The 27,244-nt window shown below is 43.3% G+C and overlaps 1 protein-coding gene and 1 long non-coding RNA gene across 2 annotated transcripts; both read left to right on the forward strand.

The window, feature by feature from the left end:
- The first annotated feature begins 541 nt into the window (after positions 1 to 541).
- LOC129758482 (uncharacterized) lies at positions 542 to 1,421 on the forward strand. The gene is made up of 3 exons (XR_008739994.1): positions 542 to 919; positions 977 to 1,084; positions 1,150 to 1,421. It is a non-coding gene; the product is annotated as an uncharacterized LOC129758482 (long non-coding RNA).
- A 20,706-nt stretch (positions 1,422 to 22,127) lies between these two features.
- LOC129758464 (GPI mannosyltransferase 2-like) lies at positions 22,128 to 26,583 on the forward strand. Its single transcript, XM_055755968.1, has 3 exons — positions 22,128 to 22,295; positions 23,531 to 24,412; positions 24,540 to 26,583. The coding sequence occupies exons 2-3, from the start codon at positions 23,635 to 23,637 to the stop codon at positions 25,391 to 25,393; spliced, it is 1,632 nt and encodes a 543-aa protein (XP_055611943.1). The 5' UTR covers positions 22,128 to 22,295; positions 23,531 to 23,634; the 3' UTR covers positions 25,394 to 26,583.
- The last annotated feature ends 661 nt before the right edge of the window (positions 26,584 to 27,244 follow it).

The raw sequence follows: 27,244 nt of genomic DNA on the forward strand, positions 1-27,244 counted from the left end.
TGATATTCCTCTCTCTCCAAGATAGTGATTCTCAAAGTTCAAAAGACCACTTCCGGTGCGAGTAAACAGCAGTCATCTAAAAATGGCTGAAACAATTTTATCTCATTCTAATATTGTTTAACAAGAAATATTGATATATTGCTCATTTTTAAGACAAATGAAAGATTGACTACCGGTCAGTTCTATGAAAAATATCGAATTTTGAAAGACAATTTGAACGAGATTGGACCGTTGTGCTTCGTACTCTCTTGGCTCTCACTCTCGCTTCAAATCTTCGGATCCGTTCGACAGCAACAAATTTTTAAATCACTCCAAGTTTCAGCCCACAGTAATATCTCTTTTGCGAGAACGGTGGGTTATTTTAGGATTTTTTTTAATATTTTCAGCAGAGTTTTAAAGAATCAACCAAAGGAAATATATTAAATAAATATTTTGAAATAAGATAATGCTATTTTTCGTTAGTAATTTTAAGAAATCGTAAATATTGAATTTTATTTATTTTTTGCATATTTTTGATTTCATCTTAACACAGCACCCGCATAGCTAAAAACCATACTATGAATCTTGCGAATCATTCGGTTCTGATAACATTAATAGTTTCAATTGCTTTTGAGTCATTGCTAATGTGCCTTTGCTAGAAACCAGTTAAAAACCATTTTTAAAAGATACCAATAATCTTCTAAGAAATTCATTGCTTAATTTGGCAACGCATCGATAAGATACCAAATTATTCCCGAAAGATTCAGTTAATAATCATAAAAAATAATCGAATATTTTAGCAACGCGCCTCAAATTTTTCCGGCTGTCAGCAAACCGCGTGGCTGAAATTGTTGACAAAAAAAATCATCTCCCGGCAAAATGTTACTATATTGGGCTGGTCCGGTAGGCAACGGCAACGGTACCGGTGCTGCAAGGATGAGTACGCTTATTTATTGTGGTAATAGGATTTTTTTAACAGTAAGATATTTTATTCTAGGCGCAGATAGTCGGGTTTCTCCAGATCGAGGAACAGGCGGCACTTGGTTCCGGAACAGAAGTTGGAGAGGGAGGCTACGTGAAAACCTTAGAGCAATGTAATAAAAGGGTAAGTAAAATTACTTTGTGTATAGCGAGAAACTTAAATTTCATTCTTTTCATTTTCGCCCCCAGACTATGGAGAATCCATCCATTGTTTAAAAAATGCGACGTACTCAGACACGAGAACCAGCGCCACGGGGCACGCGGGGCAGCACACGGGGCAGCAGCGCCAAGAAAGGTTCAGCAGTGCTCCTTCAACACGAAGTAGGATGGATCGGAAGTGCCATTGCATTTGGTACGGAAAATGCTGCAGGATTAGGAGCATCCTAAAGGAGTATCAGTTAACATCCGCAGGTAGCGGAAGGTTAATATTTCAATGATTAATCTAAATGTAATAAAAATCGTGTTGAATTAAATATATTAGAAAATTAAATCTCGTTTGATATTTTTTTTCGGAAAACTAATTGGAATTCAATAAAATTAATAAAATCCCAGTATGGGGAATCTTTTCACTGTTGGTTAACAATAGGTTGTATCGTCATCTTTTTATGAGCGGATCATAAGACAACGATAACACGTTTGATCAAACCTTTGTGACGAAGGCTGATCGTGGTCGGTGCCACAAATAAAAGAATTAAGATTGCGAAATTGCGAGAGATAATTTTGCGTGTATTGGGCAACATTTTTGTAACTCATCCCTCCCATTATCCCCAAAATAGCGTGTACTCACTCTTTTCACAAGCTTCCAATGTGCTTCCTCCTCGGCCTAAATTGCTCCCGCCTCGGGTGCGGCGTTTTGTTGTACACGGATGCGGCGATCGAAGACAGTCGGTTTCGGCGGCTGATCCACCGATTGTTCTTCGCCTGCTGCGGCGATCAGAATTTGGTCCGACTTGACGGTTGTGCCACAGGATTTCTGCCGCTGGCGCGGCGGTCACTGGCGAACGGATTCGGCGCCGGAACCACCAAGATCTCCCGCCTCGGTGCGGCTATCTGCTATGCACGGACTCGGAACCTGTGCGCCGGATGTTCGCCCCTGATGCGGCGATGGAATTCGGCCCGGATTGTCAGCTGTTCCTCCGGATATTCGCCACCGATGCGGCGACGCGCTACCAACGAATTCGGCGGCTGTGCCACCGAGATTTCGCCACGGGTGCGGCGATCTGCTGCCCTCTGATTCGGCACCTGTCCACCGGGATTCTCGCCACAGATGCGGCGGCTGTGCTGCCGGCTATTTGCCACTGACGCGGCCCACCGGATATTCGCCACTAATGCGACGATTGAATGCCCTCGGATTCGGCGGATATTCGCCCCTGATGAGCCAAGGAATTTCGGTCCGGATCGACCGCGGTACCCCAGGATTCTTTCGCCACTGGTGCGGCGACGACGAGCGAAACTTGTCGGCGGCTGTGCCACCAAATGCTTGCCCCTGCTGCGGCGATAAAACTTGGTCCTGCTCGGCAGCAGTGCCCCAGGATTCTTCGCCACCGGTGCGGCGACGAAAGCGAACCTTTTCGGCGGCTGTGCCACCAGATCCTCGCCCCTGCTGCGGCGATAAAACTTGGTCCTGCTCGGCAGCAGTGCCCCAGGATTCTTCGCCACCGGTGCGGCGACGAAAGCGACCCTTTTCGGCGGCTGTGCCACCAGATCCTTGCCCTGCTGCGGCGATAAAACTTGGTCCTGCTCGGCAGCAGTGCCCCAGGATTCTTCGCCACCGGTGCGGCGACGAAAGCGAATGGATTTGGCCCTGGTTCGCCGGGATTTCTTCGCCACCAGTGCGGCGTCGATGTTGGCCCCTGCCGCGGCGATAAAATTCGGTCCTGATTCGCCGGGATTTCTACGCCACCAGTGCGGCGTTAATGTTGGCCCCTGCCGCAGCGACGAAATTCGCTTCGGTTCGGCTGCAGTACCGCCGGTATTCTTTCGCCACTAGTGCGGCGACGAAAGCGAACCCGATTGGCTGCTGTGCCACCAGATGATCCTCGCCTCGGATGCGGCGATGAAGAGCGATCCTAATCGCACCGATTCGCCGCGATTTTCCACCGGATCGACGATCGATGGCAGGTGAATTCGGCAATCGTCTCCGGGCTTAATCGCCACTGGTGCGGCGACCTGAAGCGCTTGGTTTCGGCGGAGGTTCCACCGGATTTCACGCCACTGGTGCGGCGTTCGGGATTCCTTCAGATTCGGTCGCTGAATTGCCGGACTTCCACCACGGATGCGGCGATCGGATTCGGCAGACTCGGCGGGATTCTTCCCACTCGTTCGGCGATCTGCTGCGCTCGGATTTGGCAGGCTGAATTACCGAGAATTCGCCACTTAAGCGGCGAATGAACCCGCTCGAATTCGGCTGCTGTTTCCCGGAATTCGTCGCCACTGAAGTAGCGAGACGGAAGTGACCGGAATCTTGAATGCGGCCCTCGTAGCTGTGCAGCCTGTTCCGGTGAAGATGTTGTGCAGCTGGGCTCGCCAGATGAATGGTGGTTGATGTGTGGAAGGTGTGGAGGCCACGTGGCGAAGGCTTTGTCACCTACTAGGCCCTGTAGAGTTGGCCAAAAGAAGAAGAATTTGCCAAAAAGGGGTCCTGGGGATAAATCGTCTTGTTAGTTATTCCGCTGGGGTTCTTCCGAGTTGTCTGAGATACGTACGGACTTCCGACCCCTTCTCCGTTATTTCGGTTCTTTTCAGAGCGTGTCTGTGGCCCGGGCGAGCACTTGGCTTGAGCATTCTGGGGGGAAAAAAAACAAGGAACTTTTAGTTTCCTTCCCCTTTCTGCTTTTGACGAGACTTACCGGACACTGTGTGGACGTTTGGTTTTCCTCTGACCCGTCCCGTTGTCCTGAGCTCTGGCCTAGCCACTCTAGCGATTGCCGGATTTTTCAGCCGAGATGCCTGTTGGAGCAAATTCTCCGTTAAGAAGCTGTCTGCTGCGATTATTTTCACAAGCTTACCTTCTAGTCCCCGTGGAGCAACGATTTTCCCTTTTCTGGGGCTTTGAAGAAAGGCTCACACGCTTTACTGGCCACTTATTTAATTTTTGCGAAACTCTTCGCGCGGCGTCCACCAACCACCTTTTCACCGGAATTTTTAATGACGTCTTGTCAAAATTTTCCGTTGAGATTGCTGCCAACTTTTTCGCATCAAAAAGGCAAAAGAATGCCCAGTCGGAAATTCCATCCGAATGTGGTCCGATTCCGTAAGATTTCGGCTCGTCGAGCAGATACTTTCGATGATTGTTTTTCCAGTCAGGGATTTTTCCTGCTTATCCGATGCACGCTAATAAAATGTTGAGGAAGGATGGGTTCTTATTGAAAAATGTTGCCAGATCGCTAGAATCGTATCAAATTAACAGATTTGTTGTTACAGAAAAAGTCAAATGCAACACAACATTGCTGCTTTGGTAGAATTTTTCATGGATCATGACAAGGATCCATGAAAAATTCATAATCACGCCACTAGGAATTCGAAGGAGATATGCAAATCGACGGCTGTGTCGAGAAAACCTCGCACTTATGTCACTCTGCAGTGGTGAGTTTCTTCAAAACTAAAGACGATTCACTAAACTAGATCTCTACGCCAACGAATCTTGGCAGAATCCAACAAAAATTTAAGCCAACAAGTTATGGCAAATGTGTCGATCATTACCAGTATATCTGGCAGAAAGAAACTCCTTCGAATCCTTAAAACAATCTACTTAATAACATCCACCTCAGCAGCATACGGAAATCCAAAATCAAATGGTTATTGATAGAGATAATAACCTAGATCTTACAAATAGAACTTAACAAACGAAATTTAGGTGGGAACTTAACTGGTTTATACTAAAAGCAACAGAAGTCTAAGGAAAAGAGGGATTTAATCCTCTTAATTACCAAGGGCCCGGAATGGAGGTTATACCGCGCCTCCAGATCGCGTTCCTTTTGATGTTTCCTTGGCAACCCCCTTGACAACTGTGCATGATCCATTATGTATCATTTTGTGAGGTTGGTGATTTGTGGTCAAGTCTGAATCGGACAGTTGAACTGTCGACACCATTTCAGGCGAGGGTAATTTGTGGTTCCGCTGCGCGTATTTTGGGGTGTGGACCGTGGTAGATGGTGATCTCATAGCTTGTGGTCTTGACAAAGTTGGTAGATAGCTTTTGAGAATTTCGTCTAGATCGGGAAGTCGTAATCGGAAGTTGACATGGTTGGTTGAAGATGTTCTTGATCGGGAAGTCTTAATCGGGAGTTGACATGGCTGGTTGAAGATAGTCTTGATCGGGAAGTCTTAATCGGGAGTTGTCATGGTTGATTGAAGATGGTCTTGATCTGGTAGTCATGATCGGGTAGTCTTTATCGGGTAGTCTTTATCGGGTAGTCTTAATCGGGAGGTCTTAATCGGGTAGTCTTAATCGGGAGGTCTTAATCGGGTAGTCTTAATCGGGAGGTCCTTGTGGATGTACTTGTTCGGTTTTCCTTATTTCTGGGAAGCTTGGTCAGCTATGGCCCTCCGGACTAGGAGAAAGTCAGCAGGAATCTTGCAACCTCTTTCAAGCTACCCTGGGCGTTGTCCTGATTCGTCCTGTTGATACTGTGCTGAATAAGCAGGGTTCGTGTTAGCGGGACAAAATCGGATATTGCTGCTGCTGCGAATGAGCTCCCTCAGACGGGCCCTTCTTCCGGAGTCGTCGAGCAAAGCAGATGGTTGTGGTGCTGACGATGAACGTGTTTTTCGCATCGGCGATGCTTTTGTTGGCAACCTTGGGTAGCGGACATAGCTAGACTTGTTACTGTACTCACGAGGAGGTAGATAAGAGATATTGCTCACTGCGTTTTCCAGATGCACGATTTTTCCCGATCGGCCTAACGGTATTTCCTGCGCTGTTGCGCTTGGTTGACAGGCTTTGGCTGTGGTCATAGCTGAAGGGTTTTTGTATTGATTCGGAGATTTTTGGGGTTGGTGGATGATCTCCTGTTTGTGGTAGTAACGACTGGCGTGTTTTGACCTCGTTAGGCTCTTGTTGACTACCTTGGGTAGCGGTCATAGCTGGATTATGGGCGTGTGGCTTTTGACAGTTAGCGAGAGAGAGTCGATATGGTAGTAGCGGCCGTCATGATGTCTACTCCTCACAACTTCTTCGCTTAACTGTATTCTATGGTGCTGAATCCTCTTCTTGATGTCCTGACAATCCTTTCAATTGCAGCGACGTGGTGTTTGGAGCTGCTGTACTTGACTTTCCGAACATTCCAATATCCCGAACCTGGATGGGTTCTCTGCGATGGTGTGTAGCGCCTGGCTACGGTGGCTCACCAGTACTACTATCCCCAGCGCTGCTACGCTGCTTCAGATGACAGGATTGCATTCTGGACAATGAGTGGCGGCAATCCCACGCAAGGTTGCCAGCCCTCTCCAAATTCTGACGAACTACCTGGCAGAGTTCTCAGAGTCCATTCAGCCGACGCTGGTCCCGCGCAAGGCCGTTGTCTCCTTCATACACGCCTGCTTAGTTGTGTTCGTCGGTGTCCTAGCGACGAATTTGCATCAGCTGTGCTCCATCGAGTTGTTCGAATAGAAGAGTTCTGCATAATTTATTCCGAGTTGTTGGGGGCGAGGTTTCAAAGATGATGTTGGTCCTTCAGCCTTCTCCATTTCGTGTTTTGTGCTCCGAGTGAGCTTGTGGTCAGCGTTGTTGCTTACATAGCTTGAATACTAATCAGGTTTGATGTCCTTCGCATGGTAGCGCCCACGCTTTCCTGTGACGACATCCTCTAGAACATACAAATTCGCTCCCAGTTTCTCCTTCACGATGGCAGCGATGAACTTCGGATCCAGCTTCTTGTTTATGTGGTCCGCCTTCGACGATAGTACAAACGAACGACGCCATACTAGCTCGCCCGGTTGGAACGAGACCGTGCGCTTCCGTAGATCGTAGCGTTCCTTCGTTCTCTCATGGTTCTTCTTGATTCGCTGCTGGATGAACTTGTGAATCCTGTTGATCGTGGATAACCTCATCTCCTGCGCGACCTTTGGATCATCTGACACGTTTAAGTCTTGCTGAGTGTAGAGATCTGTGTGCAGCAAAAGTTCCCGACCGAAGTTGGCGAAGTGTGGGCTGACCCCGGTGGATTCGTGCTTCGCACTGTTAATAGCGGCGGTAATGGCTGCCAGGTTCTTGTCCCATTCGCGGTGATCTTCTTCCAGCAAAGAACGAATACATGTAATGAGAAGTCTGTTCACCCGCTCGGCGTTGTTGACCTGCGGTGCGTAGAATGCTGTCTTCATATGGATGATGTTGTGACGGCTAAGCAGCGCTCGAAAGACTTGTGACTCGAACTGCTTCCCGTTATCTGACAGTACTATCCTCGGCCTGGAGAATTTCAGGAAAACCTTTTCCTCGAGAAACTCGACCATCTTGGTTGAATCGGCTGCCCGCATCGGGTGGGCAATGACGTATTTGGTGACCCAGTCGACGATGACCAGAAGAACTGTGTTGCCCTTCTTGGATCTGGTGAGCGGTCCGACGAAGTCGATGGATATTAACTCCCATGGTACCCTTGCTGGCTTGAGTTTCCCCATCTGAGGCATCATTTGTTTGTTGGGAGCTTTGCTGGCTTTGCACGTAGCGCAAGCCTTCACGTAACGAGCGACTAGGTCCTGCATCTTCGGCCAATAATAGTGTTGTTGAAGTTTGTGCCATGTTTTGTAGAAACCTAAGTGCGCGGCTGAAGGCGAATCGTGAAAACGACGGATCAATTCTGCTCGCTCTTCCTCTGGAACGACCTTCTTCCATCGATGACTGATAACGCCCGTCTCGTCTTTGACCTGGCAATTTTTGTAGAGTTCTTCATTCGCTATTCGGAAGTCTGGATATTTTCCGCTTTGATTCTGCACCTGCCTGATGAGGTTTCTGTACCACGGATCGTGTACCTGCGTGATTGAGAAGACCAATGAACAAACTATCCTGGACAGTGCGTCTGGAACGATATTACAGCTGCCTTTCCTGTATCGTATCTCAAAATCGAACGCGTTGAGCCTCAACAACCACCTGCTCATGAGGGCCGTTGGATTCTTCAAGGTCTTCAGGTAACTGAGGGCGGAATGGTCACAGTAGACCACAAAACGTACTCCTTCGACGTAGCCACGGAACTTTTCAATTGCTCGTATTACGGCCAGGCATTCCTTTTCAGTTACGGTGTATTTCCTTTCCGCTGAAGAAAGTTTTTGTGAAAAGTAGCAGATTGGGTGCTCGTCACCGTCGATTGTCTGCGTCAACACGGCTCCAATTGCCATATCGCTGGCATCGCAAGAAATAGAAAATGGCTTCGTGTAGTCTGGCATGGCTAAGACTGGAGCTGTTACAAGAGCCGACTTAAGTTTGAGAAAAGCTTCCTCGGCTGCTGTTGTCCAACGAAACTTCGTTTTGGTCTTTGTAAGCTCGGTGATGGGAGCTGCAACACGGGAGAAATCGGAGATGAAACGACGGTACCACCCACACATTCCCAGAAACCGTTGGACTTCCTTCCTGGTTGTTGGTACGGGGAATTTTACAATACACTCTACTTTCTCGTCATCCACCTTCCAACCTCCTTCGCTGAGAATGTAGCCCAGATATTTGATTTGCTGCCGACAAAACTTGGACTTTTCGGCCGAGATAGTGAGTTTAGCTCGATGTAGTCTTGCCGCAACTTCTCTAAGAACTGTAATGTGTTCCTCAAACGATTTAGAACATATGATGATGTCGTCCAAATAATGGAAAACGTACGGCTCCATATCCGCAAACAAGTGAGTCATAATCCTCGCCAGTCCTTGGCTGGCTGTGCACAGCCCAAAAGGGACCACTTTGAATTGAAAGTGCCCTCGGGAAGGTACTGTAAATGCCGTCAGTGGCCTTGATTCCTCATGAAGGGGCATTTGCCAAAAGGCATCTTTGAGATCTATCGACGATATGAATGAACAGCCTCCCAGATTGTTGATAATCGATGAAATTTGTGGGATTGGGTAGCCCTCGTTGACCATAATGGAGTTAAGATGCCTTGCATCCAAGCAGACGCGGTAACTCCCGTTTTTCTTCTTGACTGCCACAAGAGGGTTGTTCCACGGCGAAAAAACTGCCTCCTCGATCACATCCAACGAGATCATTCTGTCTACTTCGCGGTTGACCTCCTCCAGGACATATTGGGACATTGGGTAATATCGCTGCTTCCGTGGCATGGCTTTGCCCACATCTATACGGTGTTCATAAAGCTCCGTTCTTCCCAATTTCCCTTCCTCGGCTTTCGGAAATAGCTTGATTGTCTCATTCAGTATCTGGCGTTGTTCTACCGATAGTTCCTTCATCGGTTCTGCTTCAAGTTCTTGCTCAGTAATCATTGAACAGCATACTGCTTTGACTCCGAACGTTTGCCAAAAGTTCATGCCCATGATGGCGCAGTCTGGCAGACTCGGCACAAGAAGGACTGGTAATATTTCATTTCGATTGTTATATGATATCGGTAGACGAGTGAAGTGGTTTATTTTGTGTGGTGTTCCATCCGCTGTTTTGATCCCACCGTTCAGTGCTTCTTTTCGTAGTCCAAGCTCTTCCACAATCTGTGCTTTACTGCCACCTAACAAGGAACAGTTTGCACCACTGTCCAACAAAGCTGTAACTTTCTTTCCAAGAACGTCCAGAACGGCGTGTGAACGGTTGTCATGTCCGGGATTGATAATGATAGAGTTGATGTCTTGTAAATCGTGAGGTATTGAAGGTTGATAGCTGTGTTGCGAAGAATCTGGCCCTCCATCTACCACCTCCTCGCTGCGGCGTTTTCCGCTTCACTGTTACAAACAAGACAGCTGCGTAACGTGTAACCTTTTCGACCGCATCTGTAGCAAAAGAGAATTGCCTGTGCCTTCGTGCAATCCGGAAACCTATGCCCCTCCTCATCGCAGTTCCAGCAAAGCGCTGGACGGTACGCTGCATGCTGAACAGGATCTAGATCGTACATGTTGCTGCCTGCTTGCTGAAGCTGCTGGTTCTGGAGCTGTGGTTGATAGTGCTGTTGGAATTGCCGTTGAGGCTGCTGTTGTTGAAGCTGTTGCTGTTGAGGCTGCTGCTGTTGTTGAAGCTGCTGCTGTTGCGGAGCCCATTTAGCTTGCTGTTGCAACGGATGTTGTATTCGATAGTTCTCCGCTTGACTGCCTTGCCGATTCACCAAATTGTTCTGAGCTGCCGAAATTGTAGGCGGTTGCTGACGCTGTTCCGGTCGTTGTTGAGAGTGTTGCTGCTGTAGTCCTGTATTGAAACGATTCGATCTGCGCTCCAGTTGAAGCTTCATGGCACAAACTTGCTCGTACAGCTGGTTGAAGTCCCCTTGCAAACCGTCTGCATCTTCTGGATCCACTAGATCTGCTTCAGTTTGGATAGCTGACGTTGAAGCTGCACCTTGCTGGGCCTCGTTCTCCACCGCATGTACTCTGTTGAAGCGTGGCTGTTGTATTTGAAGCCGATGCGATGGTGCTGAGTATGATGTGGCTCCGTACAACTGCTCGTCCGCCTCCACTGCTTGCAATCTCCCGAAACGCTGCTGCTGGTGTTGCTGAGATCGACTTGTTGTTGCTGGTGTTGCGAAGTTCGGTTCTAGTAAGTGGTTGTGCGGAATCGGAATTCTGCGCTGCTGGTTCAGCAATAGCCTTGTTTCGTCGAAGTTGCTGCAAACGTTGACCAGGTCCATCAGTGTCTTTGGTTGAGCGGCTGTTACTATTGTTGCATAGTCCATGTTCATATTCTTCTTGACTATGAACAACTTCTCCTCTTCCGAAAGTGGTGGATCGATGAAGCGGAATAGTGTAGAGATGTCACGGAAGAACTTATCGAACGTTTCGTTTGCACCTTGAAAGCGGAAGCTGGCTTCCAACCTCAGGATCTGAGCGTACCCGCTAGGCAGGAATTCACGTCGAATTTCTTGTTTGAATGCTTGCCAGGAATACAGACGACGTTGGGCAAGTGCTCTGGAGTACCAGTCGAGGGCGTCTTCAAGCAACAGGTGCTTTATGGAAGCCAGAAGTGTCTGATCGTCGATTCCCTCTGATCTGGCAAACGTCTCCACTCGGTCTAGGAAAATGTTGAGGGACGTGGTATCCTTTTCGCCTCGGAACTTGAAAGGCCAATTGTGAATCGCCTTCTGCATCCGCCTGTCGTAGTTGCTACCACTTCGGTTTGTAAAGCTGTCGTTCAACTGCTGCTGCCTCCTTTGTCGTTGTTGAATGTCGAACCGCAGTTCGTCCAGAACGTTCACAGCAGCCAGACCAGCCGAACTACCCGACCTCCGGATGATTACTTCCTCCAAGTCCCTCTGTCCTTGTCTGCCTCCTTGGAATGGAAGAGAAGACGGCTCGACATCCGCTTCTTGCATCCGTGCTCGTGCTCCTTCATCATTTCCGACTGCTTGTGGCCTCGGTGGAATCGTCAACGCATCGCAGGCATCCCTACTGCTACTGTTCTCTGCCTGGATGGTTGGGACACTAGTTGAAAGGCTAGTGTTTTCTGTTTCACTTAACACCATATTGACTGCACTGTTCACGCACTTTATCTGAGCTAGCAGCGTCTCTACAAGCTCGCACACGACCCTACGCGTTTCCTCTAAACTCGCGACCACTGGAATCAGTGATAATCTTTGCCGGTAATGAAGCAATCTCGATTTCGCGCAAGCCATTTGATCGGCATTTCTATTCTGCGTGGCTAAATCAACATGATTTCTCAATTCTACAACTGCCCTCTGGCAGACCTCGATGTTCAACTCCGGCGACATTACGTGTTCCGAATTAACATAAATGGTGTCTCTAAGGGTGTCCTCTTGGACAAGGGCTTTTAACTTGACCACCCTAGCTCTTCTAGAGCATGGGGCTAGATTCGTAACATGGCGCAAGGCCAATTCATATTCCATCTCCTCATCATTAAGATGATACAACTCAATTTGTTTATTCATCATCATTTATTTGGATCAAAAACCAGATATTTTCAGTGGACTTACAGATTAAAAATAACAACTTGATACGATACAAAAACTTGAGCAAAAATCAAAATAAGCCTAACAGTTGCTTTCGCAAATCAACTGTTTTAATCATAATAATATCATTTCATATAAATACTAATGATATTCTAAATTATCGAACAAAATAATGCGGTTCGATTTAGTTGGGCGCCATTTGTGACGAAGGCTGATCGTGGTCGGTGCCACAAATAAAAGAATTAAGATTGCGAAATTGCGAGAGATAATTTTGCGTGTATTGGGCAACATTTTTGTAACTCATCCCTCCCATTATCCCCAAAATAGCGTGTACTCACTCTTTTCACAAGCTTCCAATGTGCTTCCTCCTCGGCCTAAATTGCTCCCGCCTCGGGTGCGGCGTTTTGTTGTACACGGATGCGGCGATCGAAGACAGTCGGTTTCGGCGGCTGATCCACCGATTGTTCTTCGCCTGCTGCGGCGATCAGAATTTGGTCCGACTTGACGGTTGTGCCACAGGATTTCTGCCGCTGGCGCGGCGGTCACTGGCGAACGGATTCGGCGCCGGAACCACCAAGATCTCCCGCCTCGGTGCGGCTATCTGCTATGCACGGACTCGGAACCTGTGCGCCGGATGTTCGCCCCTGATGCGGCGATGGAATTCGGCCCGGATTGTCAGCTGTTCCTCCGGATATTCGCCACCGATGCGGCGACGCGCTACCAACGAATTCGGCGGCTGTGCCACCGAGATTTCGCCACGGGTGCGGCGATCTGCTGCCCTCTGATTCGGCACCTGTCCACCGGGATTCTCGCCACAGATGCGGCGGCTGTGCTGCCGGCTATTTGCCACTGACGCGGCCCACCGGATATTCGCCACTAATGCGACGATTGAATGCCCTCGGATTCGGCGGATATTCGCCCCTGATGAGCCAAGGAATTTCGGTCCGGATCGACCGCGGTACCCCAGGATTCTTTCGCCACTGGTGCGGCGACGACGAGCGAAACTTGTCGGCGGCTGTGCCACCAAATGCTTGCCCCTGCTGCGGCGATAAAACTTGGTCCTGCTCGGCAGCAGTGCCCCAGGATTCTTCGCCACCGGTGCGGCGACGAAAGCGAACCTTTTCGGCGGCTGTGCCACCAGATCCTCGCCCCTGCTGCGGCGATAAAACTTGGTCCTGCTCGGCAGCAGTGCCCCAGGATTCTTCGCCACCGGTGCGGCGACGAAAGCGACCCTTTTCGGCGGCTGTGCCACCAGATCCTTGCCCTGCTGCGGCGATAAAACTTGGTCCTGCTCGGCAGCAGTGCCCCAGGATTCTTCGCCACCGGTGCGGCGACGAAAGCGAATGGATTTGGCCCTGGTTCGCCGGGATTTCTTCGCCACCAGTGCGGCGTCGATGTTGGCCCCTGCCGCGGCGATAAAATTCGGTCCTGATTCGCCGGGATTTCTACGCCACCAGTGCGGCGTTAATGTTGGCCCCTGCCGCAGCGACGAAATTCGCTTCGGTTCGGCTGCAGTACCGCCGGTATTCTTTCGCCACTAGTGCGGCGACGAAAGCGAACCCGATTGGCTGCTGTGCCACCAGATGATCCTCGCCTCGGATGCGGCGATGAAGAGCGATCCTAATCGCACCGATTCGCCGCGATTTTCCACCGGATCGACGATCGATGGCAGGTGAATTCGGCAATCGTCTCCGGGCTTAATCGCCACTGGTGCGGCGACCTGAAGCGCTTGGTTTCGGCGGAGGTTCCACCGGATTTCACGCCACTGGTGCGGCGTTCGGGATTCCTTCAGATTCGGTCGCTGAATTGCCGGACTTCCACCACGGATGCGGCGATCGGATTCGGCAGACTCGGCGGGATTCTTCCCACTCGTTCGGCAATCTGCTGCGCTCGGATTTGGCAGGCTGAATTACCGAGAATTCGCCACTTAAGCGGCGAATGAACCCGCTCGAATTCGGCTGCTGTTTCCCGGAATTCGTCGCCACTGAAGTAGCGAGACGGAAGTGACCGGAATCTTGAATGCGGCCCTCGTAGCTGTGCAGCCTGTTCCGGTGAAGATGTTGTGCAGCTGGGCTCGCCAGATGAATGGTGGTTGATGTGTGGAAGGTGTGGAGGCCACGTGGCGAAGGCTTTGTCACCTACTAGGCCCTGTAGAGTTGGCCAAAAGAAGAAGAATTTGCCAAAAAGGGGTCCTGGGGATAAATCGTCTTGTTAGTTATTCCGCTGGGGTTCTTCCGAGTTGTCTGAGATACGTACGGACTTCCGACCCCTTCTCCGTTATTTCGGTTCTTTTCAGAGCGTGTCTGTGGCCCGGGCGAGCACTTGGCTTGAGCATTCTGGGGGGAAAAAAAACAAGGAACTTTTAGTTTCCTTCCCCTTTCTGCTTTTGACGAGACTTACCGGACACTGTGTGGACGTTTGGTTTTCCTCTGACCCGTCCCGTTGTCCTGAGCTCTGGCCTAGCCACTCTAGCGATTGCCGGATTTTTCAGCCGAGATGCCTGTTGGAGCAAATTCTCCGTTAAGAAGCTGTCTGCTGCGATTATTTTCACAAGCTTACCTTCTAGTCCCCGTGGAGCAACGATTTTCCCTTTTCTGGGGCTTTGAAGAAAGGCTCACACGCTTTACTGGCCACTTATTTAATTTTTGCGAAACTCTTCGCGCGGCGTCCACCAACCACCTTTTCACCGGAATTTTTAATGACGTCTTGTCAAAATTTTCCGTTGAGATTGCTGCCAACTTTTTCGCATCAAAAAGGCAAAACAATGCCCAGTCGGAAATTCCATCCGAATGTGGTCCGATTCCGTAAGATTTCGGCTCGTCGAGCAGATACTTTCGATGATTGTTTTTCCAGTCAGGGATTTTTCCTGCTTATCCGATGCACGCTAATAAAATGTTGAGGAAGGATGGGTTCTTATTGAAAAATGTTGCCAGATCGCTAGAATCGTATCAAATTAACAGATTTGTTGTTACAGAAAAAGTCAAATGCAACACCTTTTTAGAACGAGTAAAAAAAAGTAAAAAAAATGAATGGTTACTCTACTTAACGACCCGTTCGCTGTATCGTACAGTGTGTCCAAACGATTCCATTCCATGAAAAAAAGATTAGTTTGATCATACATTAATAATCCAAAACTATAAAGGTAATCTTTTCTGTGTCTTGGAAAGAAGATAATAGGAATACTTATTGTACAGTATCGATTCATGCGGGCAGATAAAGGAATCAGATAAATTTTCTAATTGAAAATCACAAGTTTTCATGGAGTCTAATATAGGATTAATAAATAAATGTCTTAATACTTAATTCCAGAGTGGGCTTGTGATATAGCTCAGTTGGCAAGTCTGTTGTCTCCTGAGCCGATGTCCGCGAGTTCGAGCCCAAGAGTAAACATCGAACACAGTTGTACCGAATAGTTTTTCAATAACGATCCGCCAACTGTAACGATGATAAAGTCGAGAATGCCATAAAGATGGTAAAACGACTATAATCGAAACAAAAAAAAAATCCAGAGTTTGTGTATATTAATTTTGTATGAGTCTTTGACCATGTTTTGAGAAAATCGATGTAAAAGTTCTGAATAACATTTTCAATTTTCATTTTATGAATATGTTGTTTCAGTTGATCCGTAAATTTGTCAACGTCAAACTTAAAAGTGGACCCAAAAAATGCTGACGTACTGAAATCTACGTAAATTAAGGTTTACTCAATGAATCTTTAGTTTTTCATTTGAATTTGATTGAAGAAATACTCAAAACAAAATAATCCTTTCAACTAGTACGCGGGAATTACTCGGGAATTGTAAAGTGGACCCAAAAAATGCTGACGTACTGAAATCTACGTAAATTAAGGTTTACTCAATGAATCTTTAGTTTTTCATTTGAATTTGATTGAAGAAATATTCAAAACAAAATAATCCTTTCAACTAGTACGCGGGAATTACTTCAGGTATCAGGTATCAGTATAAGGTTGGCTTTAAAGCGACACGTATCTCCTTATATTTGGAAACATTGTGTCTAGCCTTTTTTTTTTTTTTAATAAATTTCATCATTTACCTGTTACGATGGGAAAAAAAATTTATTTTAAATTTTCACCCCCGATGCAATAGTATGAATAACATGAAGAAACCCAAGAGTCCCAACTCCCAACTATAACAAATGTAGGTATCTGGTTTGTTCGAAATATAAAAATAATAAAAAAATATTTATATAGGTGTATGTATTTTTTAATTATTATTATAAAATGCACAAATAGGCTTAGACTTTATTTCGAGAAAAAAAAAATAATAAGATAACATTATGTTGACCGTTTTTCCAATACAAATATATAAATTGTTGAAAGAAAGTAGAAAATTTTCGATTTCTGTTCCTTCAATTGCATTACAGATTTTTCATCCATGGAAAATATTACCAAGTACCGATTATTAGGCTTACGAGTAATTTTATGCACTTTCCAGAAACGGACATCCAAGGAGCTGTTTTGCCTTGCAATGGTTCGGAGGAAGACCTTCTCACCTTCTTTTTCCAACTGTGGGCAACCCGGTACAGTAGTCCTGGCTTTTCTTAACGGTGGAACCGGCGAGAATGGGAGCACGACCAGGTCAGGAATTTTTCCACTTTTCTTCAACTCAGTCAGAGTGTATTTTAGCCATGTCAGACTCTGCATTTCTGCCGCATGGTACCATCCAATTCCCGAAAGGTAACCAGATCCATAAAATCTGGGCTGGAATTCAGATTCAGGAATAATCTGAATCGATTTCACAAGCTCCGAAGATACTTTATCGAAGTACCTTTGATCGATAGCAGCTCCATCCATGCGCTTAATCGTCAGTTTCAACTCTGTTGAATCAGACATACGCGCTTTCTTGTCAGTATTGGCGGCTGGTGACTTGGCGGGACGTTTTGCTGTATCGCTGGAAGGACTCGCAAGAAGATCATCTTCACTTATGATGTCCATATTGTAGAGTCTGAATGAAATGTTACGCGAGACTTGTGGTTTGTCCTTCGTTGCAATGTCAGACGAATCAGCAGGAGATACGTCAAATCGAAAGAGAGGGAAATACAACGGCAGTTGATTGCGAGTCGTGAACGTGATCGGTCCATGCAAGGCATCGTTCCTATTGAGGAGAAGTTAATTGATCGGAATAGAGAAAATGAATAGTTTTTGGTACGTCCGAAGATTCTACAATTGGCGCAGCCGGTACGATGGTAAGTGTATTTAAACTTTGAAATGCACTTGCAGTGTATTAGAAATTCAAAATATAGTTTTTTTGAGATCGTGCATTTTTTCCTGCTTGTTATTGTTGTTTTACGATTCGATGTTAATACGAGGCTTCGGGGAAAAGTTTTAAAGTTGATGGAAAGGTTCTCGAGAAAAAACACGAAAAATATTGATTTCGAAATTCAAAAGATCCGAGTCCGGTTGAAGACCGAAGCGGCAAATGTTAAAAAAAAAGATCCGAGTCCGGCTGAAGACCGAAGCGGCAGTTTTAAAAAAGATCCGAGTCCGGTTGAAGACCGAAGCGGCAAATGTAAAAAAAGGACCGAGTCCGGTTGAAGACCGAAGCGGCTGATGTGAAAAAAAAGAGATGAAAGATGATGCATGAAGTAAAAAAAAAAGATCCGAGTCCGGTTGATGACCGAAGCGGAATAAGAAAAAAAGAGAGGCGCAAGAGGAAAACTATTTGTTTGAGGTTGAATATCCTGGTCCGGTTGAGGCCGGAAAGGAAAACGAAAAGTTCAAGATGAAATGGAAGATTCGAGCCCAGTTGACGACCGAAGAGGCAAAAACCACTAGCAGCGAAATGATAGGTCTGTTCTATGAAGTCTGGTCGAGGTAGGCCGAGCAAGTGGAAATGGATTGATAGTTGATCACCTGTCTCTTTGCAGTTGACGTCGATCGATAGGTCGAAGCGAATCCTGCTGCCGAGCTGGACTTTGACTAGCTTCGATCGGTTTCAGCTTGCATCATTGAGCAACGATTTGACTAGTGTCAACTACAAGTTCGACAGAAACCAATTTCTACTTACGATTGAACGAAACTGCTGTGTGGAACAAGAAAGTTTAGTGTGCATGTTTGGTAAGATGGCTGAAGAGACTCAAAAGTGAGATGATGGAAGAATGATGAAATAGTTGGACTTACAAAGAGTTAGAGGGTCAGGATGAAATTGATAGGCACATTATGATATTTTTCTTGACTGGCGATGCTCTGAGTTTGGGTCAAGAAAAGTACCTAGAAGACAGTATTGGAGTATTGTAAGGATAGTTTTGACACTTCTGGTTATCAAGACATATCTTCCCGAGTGTGAGCCAGGATTTGCTAATTGTTGATGAGATTTCTGTAGGTGTATTCGAGTGATACAGATACAAATATTATTTGGCCGTCTGGGTGTCGGAGTTGTTGAAATTCAACCAGTCTCAACTATAAACCTTTCTTGAAGTATAAACATATAACTGCACGACGGAAAGACGAAAAAGCTTAATTTGTTGGTAAGCTTAAAGAGATCGAGTGGTTTGCATTCGAAGTATTGGTTAAATAAGATTTTATGCATAATAAGCTGTAATAGTAGTACTAGTTGATGACGAATTTACTTACATTAGTTAACTGTTTTTGAGGTTAAAGAATTTGATTGAAGAATGCAAATTGGAGTGGAAAAGCATGGACGAGAAGCAAGGGTACGAAGAACGGTTATTTCCGTTATTGCTGAAACGTCGATATTTAGAAGATTACTTATTTTATATGTTGTTATTATATAAAGAGTCTTGGTAAATGATAATTTATTTGTATAGATGCACAGTTACAATGTTTTTTAGTTTAAATGTTGTAGGATTTTGGTAGGGAAAGTTGGGTGGCGATGTCTATCGTTAAAGAGAAGGTGGTTGCAAAGAAGTTATTTGTGTGTATCGTGGAAGGATAATTGAACGTTGCAATGATAATTGAATGGAACATTCCAAAGATGTTGAAGGATTAAAAGTAAACTTTAAGCAGGCGCTATCGGCTTCCACGGAATTCTGGCGACAAAACACTAGCGCCAAATGAAGGTTGGCGGGTTGAGATCCAAGCTCGAGTTTGAACTTATTTCACGCACACACATGCACCAGTGCAAATTGCATTGTTGTAAACAATATAAACATAAACATTGTGTGAGTGAAGTTACGCTTGATTTTCAAAGTATTAACACTGACCACACTGACTTGACTCTTAGAACAAAAATTCAACCATTTTCTGTCTAATTTTTTGTTGTCAGATTTTGCAGGTTCGCAATACCGACGGCAGGTGGCGATCCTTAAAAATTTGACAAAAAATGCCCTGTAGGAAAAATGGTCCTGTTTAGTCCGATTTTATCGTAGAAATTGCGTGTTTTATTTTTAAAGTTGGGTGGCATTTCCTAACTGGGATAGCATTTCTTCAAACCGATCGATGCGCACTCTGGAATCGACATTGCGTACTGTCGGAAAAAAATGTTTTTTTTTGTTTTGTTTCTGGAAAAATTATCCAGAAAACGAATTCGAGTGTCCAGTCAGTATGGTCAGTGGTATTAGTGTGATGATGTGCTTCCACTCAAAGCTTGAATGCAAAGCTGCAAATGCTTGTGTGGAAAGTTGCAAAGCTTGGATCCCATCTCGCAGGGCGGCAGCACCATAAACACTGTGTAGGTGACGCCAACGATTTTCTCGAAAAAACAACAGCCCGAGTATCTTGATACTTGGAGATCTTTGCTTTAAGACTCGATGATATAAATCAATTAAATAATTCACAGTCAGAAATAGTCGGAAATCGAGAGCCGATATGTAAGGGTAACAACATTGAAATATGATGTACAAAATTGAATATTTTGTACACATTTTAGAAATTACTTTTTTCCAAATGAGGTTGTCATCATGGCTAACAATAAAAGAAGTCTTGTAGAGTGGAATGGTCCAACAACTATTGAATATTAACTGGAGGCAATAAACTTAATTTTGTCACTTTGAGTAAGCGCATAATTTACGACTACAAACGTTTGAAATTCAGTGTCAAGTATTCTTACAAGAAATGAAGAAACACGTTCAGATTGTGAAACATATTATCAATCCATACGTAGGGGAATTGAAAGTCATCTGTTCTTGGTTAATTTGTTTGCTTTGAATTGAAGTTCGACATTTCTGTTGGGAATCATACATTTTAAACTTACTCCTGGCATTTTTTTCTCAAATTAGATAAGCAAGAATTTGTGAAGTGTTGGCAACATCCTACTTGTATCCATTTAAAGTGAGTGAAATATTTTTATCCCAATATAATATTTCTAATAGAACTTTTTTTTTGGAGAAGAGATGAGATGTAGAGTCTGAATGAAATGTTACGCGAGACTTGTGGTTTGTCCTTCGTTGCAATGTCAGACGAATCAGCAGGAGATACGTCAAATCGAAAGAGAGGGAAATACAACGGCAGTTGATTGCGAGTCGTGAACGTGATCGGTCCATGCAAGGCATCGTTCCTATTGAGGAGAAGTTAATTGATCGGAATAGAGAAAATGAATAGTTTTTGGTACGTCCGAAGATTCTACACATATTAGGCTCAGCTAGAGACATTATCTCAAGTTAAAAATTTCAAAAACTTTAAGATAAGGAAGTACACGTTTTCTCGAGCAAGATCACGGAACTAATGAGCACATTATAAGTTGCTACATTTGAGCCTTCGAATTAATTGTTTTCCTTAAACAATAATCACAGAATAGAAGCAGTCAATATTATTTGAATAGTTCATCGACCTTTGTGGTATAAGCAGTATATCATAAAGGTTGATGAACTTTTCAAATAATATGATAAAAGACTCGCACATACGTGTGTCATGTGAAGACTATAGGAGATCACGATTTTTAGACACATTTTTCAAAATGGTACATATTCACAAAATAAAACAATATATGTAAAAATCTTCATAAAAAAAAAAAGATAGTTTGCATAAAACCGCTTTTCATTCTAAATTTAACTATCCAATATATACGTCATTATGACTTTTAGAAAAAGTTATTTATTTTTACAATTGCACAAATAAGGCAGAAGAGCAAAACAGACGAAGAACACTTATTTTGCATACACTTACCTCGGATTGAAGTATTTGTAGCTCACAGCTAAATCCCACGAAGAGAGAAACTCAAACTCGATCACAAGGTGAGTTCTAGTGAATAGTTCACTGTACATCCTTCTGTAATTGGAGTAATCCATTTCAGCAAAGAACACTGCACAATTTATTTTATCAGCATATGTAGCATTCATGATTTTTTTTTTTTTTTAATTTCAATTATTGCATTTTAGCTTCCACATAAGGCATTTAAGAAATAATAATTTTGTTAAACATTTTTTTGCTTCCACATTAGAGATTTGGTTTTTGCAATGCAAACTAAATTGATAAAATTTGTAGGAAAGACCTTGCTTTTGTAAGTCGGATTGAGAGACTTCAGTTGTGCCCACTTGAATGAACATCGAAGCTCACTTCTCACCTCATCGAAGAATTTGAGTTATCTCGCAAGAACACATAGTAAGTTGGATTCCACAATGGCTGCTAGATTATAATGCAATGTAATATTATAACTTCACAAACGACGTTTTCTTAAGCTATGGCAGCTTTTTCAATCGAAGATGGGATAATTTCGATAATCCGTACTCTAATCTAACACGGGCCACCAAAACTACACAAAAACAAACACATTTACAACAGTTAAACACCACTTTTTAACCGCGACGCAAAAAGCGACCATGACCGGGTTAGAAGTCAGCGAGAATCCTTTCAACTAGTACGCGGGAATTACTCGGGAATTGTAAAGTGGACCCAAAAAATGCTGACGTACTGAAATCTACGTAAATTAAGGTTTACTCAATGAATCTTTAGTTTTTCATTTGAATTTGATTGAAGAAATATTCAAAACAAAATAATCCTTTCAACTAGTACGCGGGAATTACTTGGAAATTAATTAAATTATTCAAGTAATATTTTGAATAAAAATTGAGAAAAAATTCTTTTGGAAATTGGAAAACGTAAACATGAGTAATTCGTCCTGAATGTGTAGCTCAGTCGCAAAAGGGATATTCCTTGTAAACAAACAACAGTAGAGGGCTCTCAAAAACAAAAAAACTTCCAAATTTTCTGTCGTCACAAAAAAAATCTGTCAAAACATGTCGATCTCGCGTTCGCAGTGCTCTGATTTTTAATTCTCAACTTTAATTTTGAATAAAATTATAAATATTTTGCTTTGTGAATCAAAATGCTAGCTGCATCATATTTTGAATTGTACTGCTGATTTCACGCGAAAGGCGAGCCTCCGCAGCAAAGGTATGTAGCAATTTTTTTGTAAGCAATAAAAGTTAGCTAGTTTTTTAAGCCAAAGGTCACCCTTGCAAAATTAATATCGACTAGAAATTTTTCATTCAACCATTTTTATATTAACTTCTATTTCCTTTGAGCTGAATTTGCGGGTAAAACGATTTTGTTTAGATCGATCAAAAAAGGATGAAAAATATGTGAACAACAAGAGGGTAAAAGTTAATATAAGCCGAATTTTAACACCGATATTCGGTGAATGACTATCGTACGTAGATTCCTAATATGGAATATTTTATGGCATACCTACTCTTACAAGTTTCAAAACTTTAAACTTGAAGTATAAATATTAAATTACTATAAAAAAAATCTGTAGATATGTATTAGAATAAATCGTAGAAACAGTAAGTTCCTTGAAAAGAGGAATAGAATCTCTCTCCAGATTAGGAAGTCTCAGACACGATTGCATCACAACTCCGGTAATCCATTTCGCGGTATTCATATTTGCGGTATGGCATTTCGCTTATGAACCTATTTGACGGTTTACCATTTGGCATTTGGCCCTTTTGGCGGTTTGCCATTAAGCGGTTTGTAACACTACGCTGTTTCCCAATTTGTGAATGAGTCTATTTGGTGGTATAGATGATTGGCTGAGTCACTTTGCTATTTGTTTCAAATGTGCAAAAGGTCGTCAGAAAAATATCGATCAGAACTACGAAGATGCCTCCTCACGCTGCGCCTTCGAACTAGAATGATGTATGGTCCTTACGTTTCGCGTTGCGGACCGGGCTAGGGGATTGTTCCTACCTTTAGGCAAACCTTGAAACACGGGTTCCTGCATCCTCGATGCAACGCCGCAAAATTTAAAAAGAAATCTTGCGAGTTATATTAAATACTCACCACACGGTAAGCTGAAATTATGCCAAATGGCTTTATGCCAAATGGCTTTTATACCAAATGGCTTTTATGCAAAATCGCTTAGATGGCAATTGCCTTTATGCCAAATGGCTTTATTCCAAATGTTGTTTCACTCCCTTTGTTCTTGTACCGTTATGGTTGTACCATAATTTTAAAATGAAATTGTAATTTCTTAATTTTTTTTTTTGTATTCTGTGATTTTGATTGAATTGTGCTATTGGATTCTAAAATGGCGAAATTGTTCTGTTGGTTCTCTTTCAAAAATTTGTTAGCAATAAATTTTCTTTGAGAAACAATCATGATATTAAGTAAAAATTTTCCCATTTTAGGATCCAACGGTAGTTGCTACGCTCGTACAACCCCTTCTCGCCGGAAGTCAATGTGAAATTTGTCAATGTGTTGTGTCGAAAAAGAGTGAGAAACGAATCCTGCAATGACCAAGAATAGCAATCATCAACCAGCGTCTAAGAACAAAAATCACAGCCATGATAATTCCAACAACGGCCAGCACAATGCTAACAGCAAACAACACAGCCACTCAGCGTCGTCCTCTAAAGCACCACCTAAAGCGAGGCAGCATCCGATGGCACAAACTACAACCAGCTGGCACATCTCGATAACCTCCCTGGCCATCATCAGCCGCTTGTTGATTCTATTCTTGCAACTAGTAGCTAATTTGCTGATTCCGGATCACGATGCTGGCGTCTTTGTTGCTCCGAGAGATCCTTCTGCCCCAAGCGGGAAGCTTGATGGCATTCTTCAGACACTTTTCGGTGGACTACATCGATGGGACGCCCAATATTTCCTACACATTTCCGAGCATGGGTACTCGTACGAAAACACTCTTGCTTTCTTCCCTCTATTTCCGTTCATTATCAAGATAATGACCACCAGTTTAGGTGGTACGACCGAAATAGTATCATATCGAGAGCTTTCGCTGGTACTGGCCATCCTACTGAACCAGGTGTTTTTCGTGCTAGCAGCCAAGGCACTATATCGTTTGAGTAATCTGGTGCTGGGAAACAAAAAGAAGAGCGAACTTGCAGTCATATTGTTCTGCTTCAACCCTTCTTCAATATTCTTCAGCGCTCCGTACACGGAAAGCTTGTACGCATGGCTTTCCTTCACCGTAATGGCCCAGTGCATCGACGACATCAATTCGGTGTTCATAACGATCCCACTCAGTTTGAGTATTTTGTGCCGATCGAATGGTAAGTTTTTTATACCACGAAGATAAATCAAACTAGTCTTAAATCAGAACTTGTTTAGAAAAAATCCAATCATTATAATTAGTATTTTAGAAACCATTCTTGATTCTTGATGTTTCCACTTTTTCAGGCATACTGAACATCGGCTTCCTGCTTTTCTTTACTGCAAGACGTATCCTGTCACAAAATTCGTTTCACAACATCATCTGCATCGGATCTAAGTTGTTTTCAATTCTAATCATTATCATATTTCACTACGGGATAGTGCAGGTCTACTACTATTATCTGTTTTGCTTCGATCAAAAGTTTAGTTTTCCAGCCCATGTCAAAGACTATGGAATGGTCAATGGACTGGTGCTAGCTGGTAACAAAACAGCGACATCTTCGCCGTGGTGCTCTAACTTCTTACCTTTATCTTATTCGTACGTTCAAAGCCACTACTGGGATGTTGGGTTTATGAAGTACTATCAGATAAAGCAACTACCTAACTTTCTCCTCGCCTTACCAGTGATTTATCTAATCTTAAGTAACTCCTACAAGTATATCATCGAAAATTGGGACTACTGTGCCCGATTAGGATTGTTCCGAGTTAACAAAAAGCAAGTCAAGTGTATGAAAAGCTACGACCGTTTAGCATTTCCGTTTCTTGCTCACGGACTATTTCTGACATTGTTCAGCGTTTTGTTTGTTCACATTCAGGTCACCACTAGAATGGTGGCATCGTCCAGTCCACTTTTATACTGGTTTGCAGCTGAGTATTTTACCGGTGATAGAGCTTTCATAAAGAGGCAGGTCATTAGGAAGCTTTCCAGGCAGGTTCAATCGGGAACCGAATCATGCTCACATGTCGAGAATCATGTCGATTTAAGTGAAATTTTTGATTTCAGATTCATGAATTTCAAACAGCAAGCAATCTTGGTATATTTTATTAGCTACGTATTCGTAGGGACGGTGCTTTTTAGCAACTTCCTCCCTTGGACATAGAATTCTAATATTTTACAAAGTCGAGTTACTCATTTTTACAAAATATGGTTAACCAAATGTAACGATTAAAAATAGACAAAACAGAGAGACAATTATCTTTACACTATTCGAGGAGGGTACTAAAATATCAATTATTAGCAAATACGTTTCTTTATTGAGACTAATAAATTATAAAAAATCCTTATCAAGAGGAAATAAACATAAATCAAACGAAAGAGTGAAATTTATTCTATTTATCAGAGGCTAGTGCTAGAAATCAGAAGCAACTTTTTTTTAATCGTTCAATTTATCTTAATAAATATCTTAAAATTTAAATATTGTGCAATAATGTTATTCTTATTAATTAGATTAAAAAATGTTTGCTTCTTATCATACAATTCAATAAAGTTATTATCAACATCAACAACGTGAGTTAAAGCTCGGTCAAAAAAGAAGTAAGCGAAAGAATTTGTGCGAGCATTTACATTGATTTGCTCCAGAATTAGGATAAGCTTTTTGGCCGAATTCAAGCCAATTTTATCACTAGAAATGTTATTAAATAGGGAAGATCGCTATAAACAATCTATCAACGTTCGATTTACTATTGTATCTCTGTTTAAAATCGAGTATTATACAGGACTTTTTACAACATGTTTCACATACACTCATCTCTTAATGCCTTAATATTTAAATATGTAACTATAATGGGAGAAAATTTATCACAAATCTACGCTCTATCAAACAGTGGAGTTCGAAACTTACAACTAGTGGAACAAAACGTACCTTAAACTATGGGGAAAGAAAGGAAACGAATTTTATTCTTAACGCTTGTTGAAATTCGAGGGTTCTAGGGTTGTACCAAACTTCAAAATGGTGGTCCTCGTTCAACAGGTTTACTGCAGTCGAGTTTAAACGCACTTTGTTATTCGTAGCATTTACAAAAATATTCATAACGATTTTTAAATTTCAAATTTTTTAAACTATTTAAAATATTCATATTACAATACTTACATCTCCTGCTATACGATCAAGTTATATTTAAAGGTAAAAAAATGGTCACGTGCTAAAGCTACGTGTTTTCCGTTTTCTAGTCTCCGTATTTCAACTTAAAGCTTTTATGAATATCACGCGTTTTAAAGTTAAGTTCTCGTTTAGTCAGAATAGTTTCAGAATAAAAAGCCAAAGCAACAGCGCATAAATAAGTAGAATATTTTAGACCAATAAAACTAATATGTTTCAATCGAGGTAATGTTTTTTTTAATTCTCTGTGAACGATATCACCATTCCAAATTTTCAAGTTTTCTTTAGCAATTTTAACAAAGGGAGATTTATCACAGAAAGAGACAATTCAAGCAAAAAGATAAATTGATCGAAACAAAAAATGTTCAATTTTACTTAACAACGCTTTTTGAAAATTCACTGGAACAGTCCAACTTGTTTATTTGTTAGCAGCAGATTCTCTAAGAAGGCATCTGTTAGAGATCAAGCAATCTAAGATGAGTTTGTGGAAATCTAGGCAATCCATGTTTTTCACTTTCTACAATGTCATGTGAAATAAATTCATTCTTATTTAAGCTATTGAATAGAACAGTCTTTCATTTACAATACACAATAGTTTTTGGCGACGAGAATTAAAGAATCCACTCAAGCAGTCAAGATGTCTCCAGAGTTCGAAGCTTGTCTTTTGCGGATACTCGAGAACCAAACCCGAATGCTCGAAGAATTCACCCGGCAACGAAACGTTCCAGCTCAAACCACAGGCGAAGGATCCAGTCAACAAAACGGTCATCAGAATCCGGAAGATCCACGCCGGCAGAACCAGAACGAATTTGTGATCGAATCCCTGTCAAGCGGAATCCACGAATTCAACTA

The sequence above is a fragment of the Uranotaenia lowii genome, chromosome 3 (assembly GCF_029784155.1).
Source record: "Uranotaenia lowii strain MFRU-FL chromosome 3, ASM2978415v1, whole genome shotgun sequence".
Lineage (NCBI taxonomy): Eukaryota > Metazoa > Arthropoda > Insecta > Diptera > Culicidae > Uranotaenia > Uranotaenia lowii.

Coding starts and splice junctions, on each gene's coding strand:
- LOC129758464 (XM_055755968.1), top strand. CDS start 23,635: ATGACCAAGAATAGCAATCATCAACCAGCGTCTAAGAACAAAAATCAC. Junction 24,413..24,539: donor TATTTTGTGCCGATCGAATG/GTAAGTTTTTTA, acceptor CCACTTTTTCAG/GCATACTGAACATCGGCTTC.